At 46.8% G+C, this 15489-nt stretch overlaps 1 protein-coding gene across 1 annotated transcript in view; it reads left to right on the forward strand.

The window, feature by feature from the left end:
* The window catches only part of ALDH16A1 (aldehyde dehydrogenase 16 family member A1), an 86805-nt gene extending 71611 nt beyond the window's left edge, over nt 1–15194 (forward strand). Inside the window, exons 16-17 of the mRNA XM_073656454.1 lie at nt 8776–8901; nt 13959–15194. Coding sequence (XP_073512555.1) covers nt 8776–8901; nt 13959–14132 — 300 coding nt within the window. The 3' untranslated portion in view covers nt 14133–15194. The remainder of the gene's footprint in view (nt 1–8775; nt 8902–13958) is intronic.
* The last annotated feature ends 295 nt before the right edge of the window (nt 15195–15489 follow it).

Raw genomic sequence — 15489 nt, forward strand, 5'->3', positions numbered from 1 at the left:
CTCTAGCTGTACTGCTCTCTAGCTGTACTGCTCTCTAGCTGTACTGCTCTCTAGCTGTACTGCTCTCTAGCTGTACTGCTCTCTAGCTGTACTGCATGTAGTGTACTGCTCTCTAGCTGTACTGCATGTAGTGTACTGCTCTCTAGCTGTACTGCATGTAGTGTACTGCTCTCTAGCTGTACTGCGCGTAGTGTACTGCTCTCTAGCTGTACTGCGCGTAGTGTACTGCTCTCTAGCTGTACTGCGCGTAGTGTACTGCTCTCTAGCTGTACTGCGCGTAGTGTACTGCTCTCTAGCTGTACTGCGCGTAGTGTACTGCTCTCTAGCTGTACTGCGCGTAGTGTACTGCTCTCTAGCTGTACTGCGCGTAGTGTACTGCTCTCTAGCTGTACTGCGCGTAGTGTACTGCTCTCTAGCTGTACTGCGCGTAGTGTACTGCTCTCTAGCTGTACTGCGCGTAGTGTACTGCTCTCTAGCTGTACTGCGCGTAGTGTATTATATGTATATGCAGCAATGCTATATACTCATATTACATATAGTTTACAGTTTTTTTCTCTTAGATGAGTAAAGCAATATTACTGTGGGGGTCGTGATGACATTCCACTCGTCCTCCAGTCACTCCAAATTCAAACTATGAGCATGGGTCAACCATTCAAAGAATGAGTCAGACAACAAGCTGGTTCAAACTCAGAGCATGCTCAGAAGGCTACTACAGACAACGTTCTCAGCAATGTTCTGAATTTATTTTTTACATGCACAAATCTAAATACACTACATAATGGGAGGGGAAAGAGGTTGTCCGGAGCGGGGTAAGCCATGAAAGTCCAATGTCTGGCCACTCCTGATTGGTCCACATCTCCTTATCTCAGTCTCTGGGCAGATATTGCAGCCGTCAGCTTATAATCTTGTTTCGTTTCTCTGAAATAAGTCTTGGCAACACTGGAACTGTCTTAGTTTAAGTTTCGATTTGAGTATTACGTAGCAAGGAAAGCTTATTGTTATATGACACAAAATGGTGGTTAGTACATTAGCAAAAAAGCGTATAAAAATTACAAAAAATATAAAAGTTACAAATATATATATTCTCTTTTACCCCGACATTCCCCCCTAAACACTAAGCTTTCCTTTGCTTCGGGGCCTTTGAGACTGTCCATGTGTGGGGAGAGGGGAGGTGGATTTCTTCACCCAATCATCTTAGAAGCTGCCCCCTTATGGGACGCCCCCAGACAATCGAGCCCTATCCTGAATGACACATGGAGTTCTCCCAACTGATCCTAAACTGAATCTTTCAATTGGACTTTATCATGGGGGGGGTCTGGTCAGGCTTGTTCAAAGGAGTATATTTCTCTATATAAGGGGACTATGCAGCACAGGACCACCAGGCCCAATACTAGTAGGCCTCCCATTACTAGACAAACTTGTTGGAGGAATCCCTTGAGCCCTCCCAACCAACTTGAGAAAAAGGAGGTATCTACCCCTGTGTGGTAGCTGTCCACCCTGGGACAGACAGTAAGCATATGGAAAGGATATAGAAGAAGGTAGTCATCTTTTATAGACTCGTTCTGTCTCTCGTGCAGTGGGAGGCGTGAATCCAGGTGCTCTTGCCTTCAAGCTTCAGAGCCGTCGGGGTGGTGAGAAGCACAGTGTACGGTCCCTCGAACCGCGGCTGGAGGCAGTCTTTCCGGACAAACTTCTTCACATACACTAGATCGCCTGGGATGAAATCATGTACTGCATCACCTGTAAATTCTGGGAGAGAAGAAAATACTGGAGAGCGGGTGTTAGTCAATTCTCTAGACAAGGCAATCACAAATTTTACCACTCTATCATGTGTTTCAGACAGCTCTTGGGGCCTAATCTCTCCTATCTTGGGTGGGGTCCCAAACAAAATTTTATAGGGAGTCAGCCCATGTTTGGCCTGAGGAGTGTGTGTGATATGATACAATACTATAGGGAGTAGGTCGGGCCAGGGGAGGGGATGATCTTAGGTCATTTTCAAGAGCTGGGTCTTGAGTGTGGAATTCATTCTCTCCACTTTGCCTGAACTGGCAGGATGGTATGGAGTGTGGAGGCCCAAATCTGTTCCCAACATGTTCCAGAGTTCTTCGTAGATATTTGCTGTGAAAGCTGGTCCTTGATCCGATTCTATGACTTGGGGAAACTCCAAATCTGCAGGCAATTTCGGTGATCAGTTTCTTGGCTGTGACTTTAGCAGTCATGTTCACAACCGGGTAGGCCTCGGGCCAGGCTGAGAACATATCCACGGCTACCAAAACGTACTCCTATTTTCCTGCTTTAGGCATTTGGATATGGTCGACTTGTATTCTCTGCCAAGGGTAGTCTGGTTTAGCCAGATGTTGAAGAGTGACCCGTGCCATACACGTTGGGTTGCAGGTAGCGCAGACAGAGCAGGATTTTGAGTACGCAGTCACAGTGGAAGAGATTCCGGGTGCAAAGTACAGTTTCTTGATACATGCCAAAGCTTGATTCTTTCCTCTGTGTGTAGGCCCGTGAGCCCATGCTGCCACAGCTGAGTACATGCGTCTAGGCAAGCAAGGCTTCCCATCCACTTGGTAAAGAGTCGAGTTGACCTTTGAATCTTTGCAACCTGCCAGCACAGCTCCTGCCGCTTTCCATTGCTTGACTTCTTCCGTGGGGGGTCTTCCTTTGTTCCTCACACAATTTTTCTTTAGGCATCCTGACCCCCCTGGATTCCACTCGTGTCTCCGCTGGACTTGCATGGTCTTCCGCCGGCTGTTCCTTGGCTCTTGCTCTAGTGAGCGCCACAGCTACGGTTTGCAGAGTCTCTCCCATCTCTTCTTCCTTTTCCTGCCACTTTGATGACACATTCTCCACTGCTGCAGTCTTGGCTGCTTGGTCAGCTAGGTGGTTGCCCCTGGCTTCTCTGGATTCTAGTCTTCCATGAGCCTTGACCTTGATAACAGCAACCTGAATGGGTAGTTCCAGGGCCTTCATTAGGGCCTTAATCCATGAGACATGTTTCACTGGTGTACCTGCAGCTGTGATGAATCCTCTAGACTTCCACAAGAGTCCAGAATCATTACAAATTCCATGTCCATACCTGGAATCGGTATATACATATTCGCCTTTTTTCCTGCTGCCAGGTGGCAGGCCTCTGTGAGAGCCACAAGTTCAGCTTCTTGTGCAGACATGTATGGTGGTAGAGCTTCAGCCTTGAGGACTGTTAGGTCCGTTGTGACAGCATATCCCGTGTGGAACTTCCCTTGAGGGTCTGCGAAACGGGATCCATCAGTCCATAGGTGCAAGGCAGGGTCTGCGAGCGGATGTGCCACCATATTCTCTGGAGCAGAAGTCTCTTCCTGCAAAATTTTTATACAATCATGAGGTTCCACCAATGGATCTTCACCCTCTTCACCTTCCCCCCTAGAAGGTGGAAGCAAAGTGGCAGGATTGATAGTCAGACATCTGGTAAATGTTATATTGGAGGGCAACAATAGGGAACACTGCAGCCGCAGGTGTCTTTGGTTGGTGAGATGTTTCGGAGATGTTTGTTGCAGAACAGCTGAGAGATCATGGCCAAGGACGATATCAGCTGACTTGTCAAGGAGAATGTGAGCAGCGTGGACCGCCTTAAGGCACATGGGGGCAGTTCGGGCGACAGGGTCCAGGCGGGCTGAGTAGTAGCCCAAAGGTCGATACTTATGATCATAGCGTTGTGCTAGAACTCCAGAGGCATGACCTTCCGATTTCGAGACAAAAAAGTGAAATGGCTGAGTATAGTCTGGTAAGCCCAAGGCCGGGGCAGAGACAACAGCCTGTTTAAGACGGTCAAAACATAGTCTGTGTTGATGAGAAACACGTGGATCTTCAGCATGAAGCCAAACTGAGCCTTCATTCTTGAGACAGTCGTACAGAGGTTGCATGAGCTTTGAGGCATCAGGGATCCATTGCCTGCAGTAAGTGATGAGGCCAAGGAAAGTCTGCATAGCGGAGTAGGTGGTTGGGAAGGTGATATCCATGATGGCTTGTTTTCTTTCTTCAGTCAGATGTCTAGCACCTTGTGATATACAATGTCCGAGAAAAATGACCTTGGGCAGACACCATTGGACTTCGCCTTTCGAGACTTTACAGTTAGCTGAGTGAAGAAACCAGAGAAGGGATACTGACATCTCTGGCAAATTTTCTTCAGTGCCACAGAGTAAAAGATCATCCACATACTGTAGAAGGGTGACCTGAGGGTTCTCTTGAACCCATGGCTCCAGAATAGACTTCATAGAATGAGTGAATTGGTTAGGAGAGTTCTGGGCTCTTTGCGGAGTCCTGGTCCATGTAAGCTGTGCTCCTTGAAAGGTGAAGGCAGAAAGAAACCACGAATCTTCATGTAAGGGTATACTGAAAAAGGCGTTGGCCAGATCTAACACCGTAAACAAAGTGGCCGTTGGAGGCAGCTGAGACAAGAGGGTGTTTGGGTTGGGTACCACTGGAGTTTCTAAAATGGTAGCTGCATTGACGGCTCTGAGATCCTGAACCAACCGGTATCTTGGAGGCTCTCCCGGAGCGGTTTTCTTTTTTACAGGAAAGAGGGGTGTATTGCATGGAGATACACATCTGACAAGGACTCCTGATTCCAGGAGGGAAGCGACTTGGGTACTCAAGCTTTGTTCTTGTGCAGCCTTGAGGGGGTATTGTGGCAACCGTGGGTACCTGTGTCCAGGCTTGAGGTGTACCTGGACCGGGGGAACCTGCAGGAGGCCAACGTCCTCTGGCCCGCTGGACCACAGAGAGTGAGGGAACTGTGAGGTTGTATGGTCATCATCATGAGAGGGAAGGCTTTAAGAACACCGCGGTCTTCAGTCCCTTGTTTGGAATGAGGGTCCCGCAAAAGAAGCTCCATACCATGGTTTCCGAAGGTAATTGTTGCCTTCATCCGCTCTAAGAGATCGGCTCCCAACAGGTTGACAGGGCAAGTTTCAGAGACCAAGAATCTTGTGAGTACTCCGGTGAACGGTCCTGCAGACACAGGGACTGCGAGTGGAGAAGAAATATGTTGGCCTTCTACCCCAACACAGGTGAGGGTATCCGGTGATAGGGATACAGAAGGAGGGAGCTGTGCAGAGGAAATGACAGATGTGGCCGCCCCAGTGTCCACCTGTAACTCCAGTGGTTGATGGTCCACCTGTAAAGTGACAGTCTCTGAGGATGTGGTCAAGGCTACCACACTCCCAACATAACATTCATCCTTCAGAATCACGAGATTGTCTTCTGTTTCTAGATGATCCCTTGTCATCTCTTCTGTCTTGTTTTCTATATGTGGGAGGAGTATCATCACCTGTGCCTTTAACCATTACCCACTTGATTCCATGTTGGTTGCCAGGGGGTGGGTAGCTTTCTTGAGCTTGATATAGCATGGCAGGTGCGGCTTTCTTCTTTGGCTTAGTATCTTTTTCCATTTTTAGCATTGATTTTTGGAAAGCTTTAACGATGTCCACCGCGTCGTTGAAAGAAGAAGAACGAATCTCGGGCCGTACTCTCAGGACTTCATCTCTGAGAGCGTCTTGTAGGCCATCTACTAGGGCCTGAACCAACAGGGCGGCCTGCGTCCTGACGTGAAGACTGTATCCGAGATCCTCAAAATGCATGCTGAGTCTTGCAGCATATTTTTCCACAGATTCATCAGGGTTTTGTTGAACATCTTGTACAGACCCAGCTTGATCTGACAAGCGATCCTGAGCCCAGGCTTTTAACTGTTTCATGTATTCTAGGCCGGATTCATACGTACTAAGGGGTCCTGCTTTTGTGGAAACCATGGCCTTTTGAAAGCTCTCCGTTTTCGGCTAAGTGAGCCTGGCATTCTGCAGCCAGAGTAGAACCAACAGCAAGGGAAATTTTGCGAGCCAATCCTCCAACATGGCTCATACAGGTGTTTGCAGGGTTGACTATGGCCCCCACCCGATGTGTAAGGATGTCACCATAGCCTATTGACAGAGTGACAGGGCGTCCTGATGGGTCTACTAGATTACGGGAGCGGCAGGGGTCCCAGACTTCTGAGGGGCTGAGGGGTGGTGCTCTTTCAGCAGTTGCTTGGAGCAAGGGCCGTAGTACGGGTAATGGATATGGGGTGGAGGATGCCATAGGAGACGTATGGGGTAAAGGAGGGGGGGGGGGGCTGGAGTATCTTGAGCCCATCCCTCATCTGGCTCCGTATCGTCTTGAGTAACAGTATGTTGGCGGAGGGAGAGCAGTCTGGCCTGAAATTCTGGGGAGTTGAGGAGGATATCCCCAGGGTTGTGGGTGACTCCCATAGGAAACAGGGGAAGCGTCTCAGCATCGTGGACTGGAGCAGAGGGTGTCACATTAGTTTCAGATGGGTGCTCTGGGACTGCGGGCTTTTCCACCTGTGCTGGTGGCTGGTAATATGCACCGGACGGATCTAGTAGTGGATATAGGCCGGATTGGGGCTTTCCGGGCCTCCCACAACAAGTAAGAGGTGTAGCAAGATGGCCGTTGGAGGGAGGAGGTGGGAGTGGGGGTGGGATTATTCTTGGGGGCAGGCTGGGCATCGTGCCATGGGCGGCCCGCCCAGAGTGGGTTTTGCTCTCCACACACCCGACACGTCCACCCCTCCGGTAATTTGGCGTCGGCGCCATTATAGGGTGGTGACTGAGGGCTCAGTGTAGTGACAGGCATCAAAGGTGCAACGGCCATTTTGGGGGCACATAACAAATCACATTCTGCAGCTTTCATGTATCCGAACAAAGGCTCGGCATTCTCTGTTCCCCCCTGCACCATCTACTCTAAGATGTGCTTGAGTCTGGTGCAAAAATCCTCACCCAACTTTCCCAACTTCTGTATCACACATTCTTTCTACACTGAAAACTAAAGCCTGCCTGTACTGGATAAGCTTATCATGTTATACAAATTCCTAACATTCTTCTTTCCTTCCCGTAACTCCACTAATTGGCTTAACTCCTACAGCAGCATTCCACAACTTACGAGATCTTTCAAATTTAAATATACACAACATTTTCTTATAGAATGCAATGATCTGTCGCGACTCAGATCACTGGTGCAGTCTACAGGTCGCCACTCCTCAGCGTAGAGTACTCCTCAATACACTGATAAGACAGAGAGTACACCTCGATCCGTCCCTTCCCTAACCTTGAATGGCGACTTTACAGTACGACTCACCACGGCACCCTGACTGACAGCAGAACCCCTCCTTATGAGGTTTCTCTGTATAAGACGAAGAGTACACCTCAATTCGTCACAGACCCTTACAGCAGAACCCCTCCTTATGAGGTTTCTCTGTATAAGACGAAGAGTACACCTCAATTCGTCTTCCTTCCTACTACGGCACCACCCGTCAGTGTAGAGTACTCCTCAATACACGGTTTCCTAACCTTGACTTTACAGCAGTCTCTGTGTTAGACGAAGAGTACTCCTCAATTCGTCACAGATTCTGACAGCACAACACCTCCTTTACACTACAATTCAGGAATGCTTCGAAACTTCGACTATCAGTTACGGGAGGCAGCTATCTAAGAAAAGTACAGTGACCGGGGGAGGAGGAGCTGGTGTGCACACGAGCACGCGCAGGCATGCGACGTCACTCGTTTTAACACTTGCTGGTTCAGGACGTGGTGCGGGACGCCCAAGGTCTCACCACTCGACCGGTCACCCACCCAGATCCAACCTGACAATCCCACAGGAACCGCTGCGGCTGACACACAGGCAAGTGAGACATATAAAATACATCTCAACTTACCGTGTTCGATGGAGGTTGATCAGGCCTCAAATTCAGCCACCGCGGTCACCACCAGGGAAGTCAGCAATATGGGTCCGGGAGGGCGGCGTACCGCTAGCCACGCCCCACGTTGGGCGCCATTTGTGGGGGTCGTGATGACATTCCACTCGTCCTCCAGTCACTCCAAATTCAAACTATGAGCATGGGTCAACCATTCAAAGAATGAGTCAGACAACAAGCTGGTTCAAACTCAGAGCATGCTCAGAAGGCTACTACAGACAACGTTCTCAGCAATGTTCTGAATTTATTTTTTACATGCACAAATCTAAATACACTACATAATGGGAGGGGAAAGAGGTTGTCCGGAGCGGGGTAAGCCATGAAAGTCCAATGTCTGGCCACTCCTGATTGGTCCACATCTCCTTATCTCAGTCTCTGGGCAGATATTGCAGCCGTCAGCTTATAATCTTGTTTCGTTTCTCTGAAATAAGTCTTGGCAACACTGGAACTGTCTTAGTTTAAGTTTCGATTTGAGTATTACGTAGCAAGGAAAGCTTATTGTTATATGACACAAAATGGTGGTTAGTACATTAGCAAAAAAGCGTATAAAAATTACAAAAAATATAAAAGTTACAAATATATATATTCTCTTTTACCCCGACTTTACTAACATATATATAATCACATGTAAAACTATGAACATTGTCTTTTCTCCAAAGTCTCTTCGTTTCTTCCTTTTCCACTCAGACACCAGATTATCAAACTGTTTGTCCCCTTAATTGTGGCATATAAACTATATCTGTCTTTGTAGTTTACCGTAGCCCTTTAGTTGACCTCGATCATCAGTTGGATTTTACCTCAAGACTTAGGGTAAAGTATAAGGACAAATCCAGTTTTAAGAGTCTGAGTCACAATTTAACGAGTAACTAAAAAAATATCCAAAGTTTTGTTTCTCTTTAAGGTCCTTCAGGAAAGTTTCAAAAATTCCCTTTCGACTTTATTTAATGTACATTTCTGGCTCTGATTGTTGTTTTTTATTCGTTTATCAGGTATTTGACACCTCTGACCTTCCAGGAGGGGTGGTAAACATACTCACCGGTGGACGGGACCACTTGTCCAAATACCTTGTGGAGCATCAAGATATACAAGCCATGTGGTACTTTGGATCTGAGCAGGTAATGCGCTTTATTCGTTGGTCCTTTTCCTTTCCGTCATGCGGTATTCACACTGGTGTCATAAGTTCTGTTTTATACCGAAATCACAATGGCAATTCCAGATCCATTTTCCACAATCGGTGATGATCACGACTCACCTCCTCCTGCTCTCTGCGCACTGACCACTGCACAGGTCACAGAGCATGGTCACGGCACGTGGGATGATGTAAAATTTGCCCAAGGTGGAAGTGAGTAATAAAGAAAGTGTTCTCCTCTGTAAAAGTTCCATAGATTTCCCATCTATCCATCTGATCACTGTTTACTTGCCTGCACCTATGATATGCCGTCTACCACTCATGACCGCTGCAGCGAATCGCTAGCCTCGGTGGTTTACCCATGCATTCCTCTCAACAGTTCAACAAGATCGTGGCGTACTGGGTGTAATGAAGCTTCCCAGGTCTGCCATCTTGTGACTCCTAAAAGGCCACGCAGAAGTGGTGAGCTATATTGTAGGAATGATCAAACGATTGCCTGTTCAAGTCACTTAATGGGACCATAAAGATGGTAAACAAAAAAAAAGGTTAATAAATTGTTCCCCGTGTGTGTGTGTGTGTGTGTGTGTGTGTGTGTGTGTGTGTGTGTGTGTGTGTGTGTATATATATAGATATATTACAGTACAGACCAAAAGTTTGGACACACCTTCTCATTTAAAGATTTTTCTGTATTTTCATGACTTTGAAAATTGTACATTCACACTGAAGGCATCAAAACTATGAATTAACACATGTGGAATTATATAGTTAACAAAAAAGTGTGAAACAACTGAAAATATGTCTTACATTCTAGGTTCTTCAAAGTAGCCACCTTTTGCTTTGATGACTGCTTTGCACACTCTTGGCATTCTCTTGATGAGCTTCAAGAGGTAGTCACCGGAAATGGTTTTCACTTCACAGGTGTGCCCTGTCAGGTTTAATAAGTGGGATTTCTTGCCTTATAAATGGGGTTGGGATCATCAGTTGTGTTGTGCAGAAGTCTGGTGGATACACAGCTGATAGTCCTACTGAATAGACTGTTCGCTGCTTTTTTCTTGTCACAATACAATTTCTAAGTAAAGAAAAACGAGTGGCCATCATTACTTTAAGAAATGAAGGTCACTCAGTCCGAAGAATTGGGCAACCTTTGAATGTGTCCCCAAGTGCAATTGCAAAAACCATCAAGCGCTACAAAGAAACGGGCTCACATGAGGACCGCCCCAGGAAAGGAAGACCAAGAGTCACCTCTGCTTCTGAGGAGAAGTTTATCCAAGTCACCAGCCTCAGAAATCACAGGTTAACAGCAGCTCAGATTAGAGACCAGGTCAATGCCACACAGAGTTCTAGCAGCAGACACATCTCTACAACAACTGTTAAGAGGAGACTTTGTGCAGCAGTCCTTCATGGTAAAATAGCTGCTAGGAAACCACTGCTAAGGACAGGCAACAAGCAGAAGAGACTTGTTTGGGCTAAAGAACACAAGAAATGGACATTAGACCAGTGGAAATCTGTGCTTTGGTCTGATGAGTCCAAATTTGAGATCTTTGGTTCCAACCACCGTGTCTTTGTGCGATGCAGAAAAGGTGAACGGATGGACTCTACATGCCTGGTTCCCACCGTGAAGCATGGAGGAGGTGTGATGGTGTGGGGGTGCTTTGCTGGTGACACTGTTGGGGATTTATTTAAAATTGAAGTCATACTGAGCCAAAATCTCGGCGTTCCTGTAGCTAATACCACGCATGTCAGAACAGGAGGTAAGGACTTCCGCATCTGTGCACTAGAAGACCAGGTATACCGGCGCCATCTTGGTAAAGGGCATATCGCTCAAAACATCTGTCACATGGTGATCACATGATCGCACCATTATCTTTGATTCTTTAGATCTGCTGGTGCTGTAGGACAACGGAGGACATGACTCATTCCCATATATATATTATTGAGAACTTAATGTGTTATGAATTATATATCCTATATAAACCTTAAATACTCTGCACTTGCACCTTACCTATGCTTGAGAAATGTCCACAATTTTGGACCGAAACGTTGCCACATGGGCTATTAAACCTCATCATTTTATTCTACTTTGTGTGCTGCCTCCACTTTTGCATGGATATCTAAAGGACTGGTATGTACCTAGGGGGCTTTTTCTGCACCAAAACCATAATTTTTCTGCGGTTTCCTAAAACGGGCGGCCAGTCCATAGCTTCAATGCCTTCATCTTACAGGAACTGCTGACACACTCCAGCCACATGAGGTCTGGCATTGTCCTGCATTAGGAGGAACCCAGGGCCAACCGCACCAGCATATGGTCTCACAAGGGGTCTGAGGATCTCATCTCTGTACCTAATGGCAGTCAGGCTACCTCTGGTGAGCACATGGAGGGCTGTGCGGCCCTCCAAAGAAATGCCACCCCACACCATTACTGACCCACTGCCAAACCGGTCATGCTGAAGGATGTTGCAGGCAGCAGATCGCTCTCCACAGCATCTCCCGACTCTGTCACGTCTGTCACACGTGCTCAGTGTGAACCTGCTTTCATCTGTGAAGATCACAGGCGCCAGTGGCGACTTTTCCAATCCTGGTGTTCTGTGGCAAATGCCAAGCTTCCTGCACGGTGTTGGGCTGTGAGCACAACCCCCATCTGTGGACGTCGGGCCCTCATACCACCCTCATGGAGTGGGTTTCTAACCGTTTGTGCAGACACATGCACATTTGTGGCCTTCCGGAGGTCATTTTGCAGGGCTCTGGTAGTGCTCCTGTTCCTCCTTGCACAAAGGCGGAGGTAGTGGTCCTGCTGCTGGGTTGTTTCCCTCCTATGGCCCCCTCCACGTCTCCTGGTGTACTGGCCTGTCTCCTGGAAGCGCCTGCAGCCTCTGGACACTACGCTGACAGACACAGCAAACCTACTTGACACAGCTCGCATTGATGTGCCATCTTGGATAAGCTGCACTACCTGAGCAACTTTTGTGGGTTGTAGAGTCCGTCTCATGCTACCACGAGTGTGAAAGCACAACCAACATTCAAAAGTGACCAAAACATCAGCCTGAAAGCATTGGTACTGAGATGTGGTTCCCACCTGCAGAACCACTCCTTTATTGAGGGTGTCTTGATAATTGCCAATAATTTCTATCTATTGTCTATTCCATTTGCACAACAGCATGTGAAATTGATTGTCAATCAGTGTTGCTTCCTAAGTGAACAGTTTGATTTCACAGAAGTTTGATTTACTTGGAGTTATATTCTGTTGTCTAAGTGTTCCCTTTATTTTTTTGAGCAGTGTATATGTATATTTTAACATTAACATATAGATTAGCAAATTATTAAACCTTCTTTTTTTTTTTTTACTATTATTATGGTCCCGCTAAGTGACTTATATATAATTATAACTTTTTTCCGCTTATTACAATAGTATGCACAAACAAATGATATCTCAATGCCCATAACGGACCAAACTATTAAAATATCCAATAATTGTGAAAAGTAACAATGTCAATGTTTTTTTTGGTCCCCTTTTCTTGTAAAACTCACCTTTTCATCACTCGGTGAACTCTATGAAAACTAAACTGATAAACTGTACCTGAAAAATGCAGAATTGCTGATAATTTCATATTCCACTTTACAAAAAAAAAAAGATTTAGAATACATTATATGTAGTAGATTAAATGGTTCCATACAAAAAAACTTGGCCGTCCGCAAAGAGCAAGCCCATATATGGCTGGTGGTAGAAAAAAAATCGATGTTGGATGGTGGGGAAAAAAAAAAATCACTCCTTATACTGGCTGTGGAATACTGCTCAGCTCCTATTCAAGTGAATGGGAGCTGAGCTGCAGTACATCGTGTAATGAGCTGCGGTGATCCACTCCATACGCTGTGTACATCACACCACTGATGGAGCAGATAACAGCTAGATGGTGGGCGTGCCGGCATGCGTCATCCAAATTTAGTCCTGGACAGCCCCTTTAAATACTCTATTTTATTTTGATTGGCTGTTGTATATAGGAGTTACTCTGCTCAGGACCCTGCTGTATTATTCTGAGTCAAACACTTCGCAGTGTGCTGGAATAATACTTAGTTTTTACTTGGGTTTTAAAGACTTCATTGGGTCCTCGACAGTGGATCCGTCATGTAAAAAAAAATTTCCACAATGGCAATTTCTGATACAAGTGACATAAAGATGAAAAAAATCTCATCCTGTAACTGTCAGTTCACCCCTGTATAGCAGACAATGACCCCCAAGAAGGATACTGGAACTTTTCTTTAAGACAACCCTGCCGCCAGGTCAAAAATGGCCTAGTTTTGGTCTTATTTTATTCCCGCTACTTCCCTGAGTATACAATTTTTTTTGTTTTTTAAAAATCCGTCATACGGTTGCAGAGCTATTCACAGAATAATTATGCTGGGCAGCCTAAAGACACACCCCCCGAGGATCCTGTGAGCCACGGCCCCCCGAGGATCCTGTGAGCCACGGCCCCCCGAGGATCCTGTGAGCCACGGCCCTCTTGATAAAAACCATAAAAATTAGCACTAAATAAAATGGCCAATATCTCTGGAACCATATGGCGGATTTAAAAAAAACAAAAAATGGAATACTCAGGGGAGCTGCGGAAATAAAATGAAAGCAAGAACTACTCACTTTTCACCTGATGATGCTTTAAGAATGCAGGTAGACATGGGTATAAGTGACTTCTTGGGTCTGGTTAAACCTTAACTTTGCCAAATGTGATACTTTTGATGTAAATGTAAAGTTCTGGAGGGAATTTTTACATCGAGACTTGTCTCAGTTTAAAAAATACATGGGTATGGAGTTTGGATTGAAGCTCAGATTTACCCGCGCCGGAGTCTCTGTAAGCCGAATAGTAATGATCAGTGCACTAATCACTTTGTCCAAAGTTCAGGTCAGAAGTCTGGCAACATGGAAGCGAAGAAAAGAAACACGAGCACCAAGCATATAACTTATACTTCTACAATTTCCAGTCCGTGACTATTTGCAGCTGTGATCAGATGCCAGAGACTCGTGACAATCATTTTTATTCCCACTTTCAACAGGGATCGAAATTCATGGAGTGGTCGTCTGCAGAAAACTGTAAGCGAACGTGGGTAAACTACGGGCTGCCCAGAGATTGGGAGAACCCCCAGCAGGGAGAAGGAGAAGAGTTCCTGTATCATGCCACCCAGTGCAAAAACATCTGGATACCCATGGGGGAAATATTTGCAAACTAACCTGGTTACAGCCTTATTGCCATCAGGGGACCCTATGTCTTACAATTCATACTTCAGTGCATTTACAAGGACCAGTAAACCCATCACACATTATGTGCCCCCTATCTCTTAGAGAAAAACATGGCTGCCTTTTCATATAACCAGCGCCACGATTGTCTATGCAAAAAAAAAAAGTTGGCTATGTCTCCGGACTGCCTATACACGGAGACTTTTGCCTCAGACGAGCATTGATGGCTATTTCTCTGGACTACCTACACACAGGAATGCTCTGCTCAGACAAGCTTAGATGGCTATGTCTCCAGACTACGTATACACAGGAACGCTCTGCTCAGACGAGCGTAGATGGCGTTGTCTCCAGACTACGTATACACAGGAACGCTCTGCTCAGACGAGCGTAGATGGCTATGTCTCCCGACTCCCTGTACACAGGGACGCTTTGCTCACACGAGCGTAGATGGCTATGTCTCTGGACTACCTATACACAGGGGACGCCATGCTGGCTATGTCTCCAGGCTGCCTATACGCTGGACTGCTTGGCAGAGACGAGCGTAGATGGCTATATCTCCGGACTGCCTATACACTGAGATGTTTGCCTCAGACGAGCATTGATGGCTATTTCTCTGGACTACCTACACACAGGAACGCTCTGCTCAGACAAGCGTAGATGGCTATGTCTCCAGACTACGTATACACAGGAACGCTCTGCTCAGACGAGCGTAGATGGCTTTGTCTCCAGACTACGTATACACAGGAATGCTCTGCTCAGACGAGCGTAGATGACTATGTCTCCCGACTCCCTGTACACAGGGACGCTTTGCTCACACGAGCGTAGATGGCTAGGTCTCTGGACTACCTGTACATAGGGGACGCCATGCTGGCTATGTCTCCAGGCTGCCTATACGCTGGACTGCTTGGCAGAGACGAGCGTAGATGGCTAGGTCTCCGAACTCCACATACACGGGAACACTGGGCTCAGACGAGCGTAGATGGCTATGTCTCTGGACTCCCTATACACAGGAATGCTGGGCTCAGACGAGCATAGATGGCTACGTCTCCGGACTGCCTATACACGGGGCCGCTTGGTTCAGACGAGTGTAGATGGATAGGTCTCCGGACTCCCTATACACGGGGGACGCTGGGTTCAGACGAGCATAGATGTCTGTGTTTCCGGCTACCTATGCACAGGAACGCTGGGTTCAGACGAGCGTAGATGGCTAAGTTTCCGGACTACCTATATACGGGGACTCTGGGCTCAGACGAGTGTAGATGGCTATGTCTCCGAACTGCCTATACACGAGGCAGCTTGGTTCAGATGAGCATAGATGGATAGGTCTCCGGACTCCCTATATACGGGGAT

The sequence above is a fragment of the Phyllobates terribilis genome, unplaced genomic scaffold (assembly GCF_046119375.1).
Source record: "Phyllobates terribilis strain yellow unplaced genomic scaffold, ASM4611937v1 Scaffold_12__6_contigs__length_324123572, whole genome shotgun sequence".
Lineage (NCBI taxonomy): Eukaryota > Metazoa > Chordata > Amphibia > Anura > Dendrobatidae > Phyllobates > Phyllobates terribilis.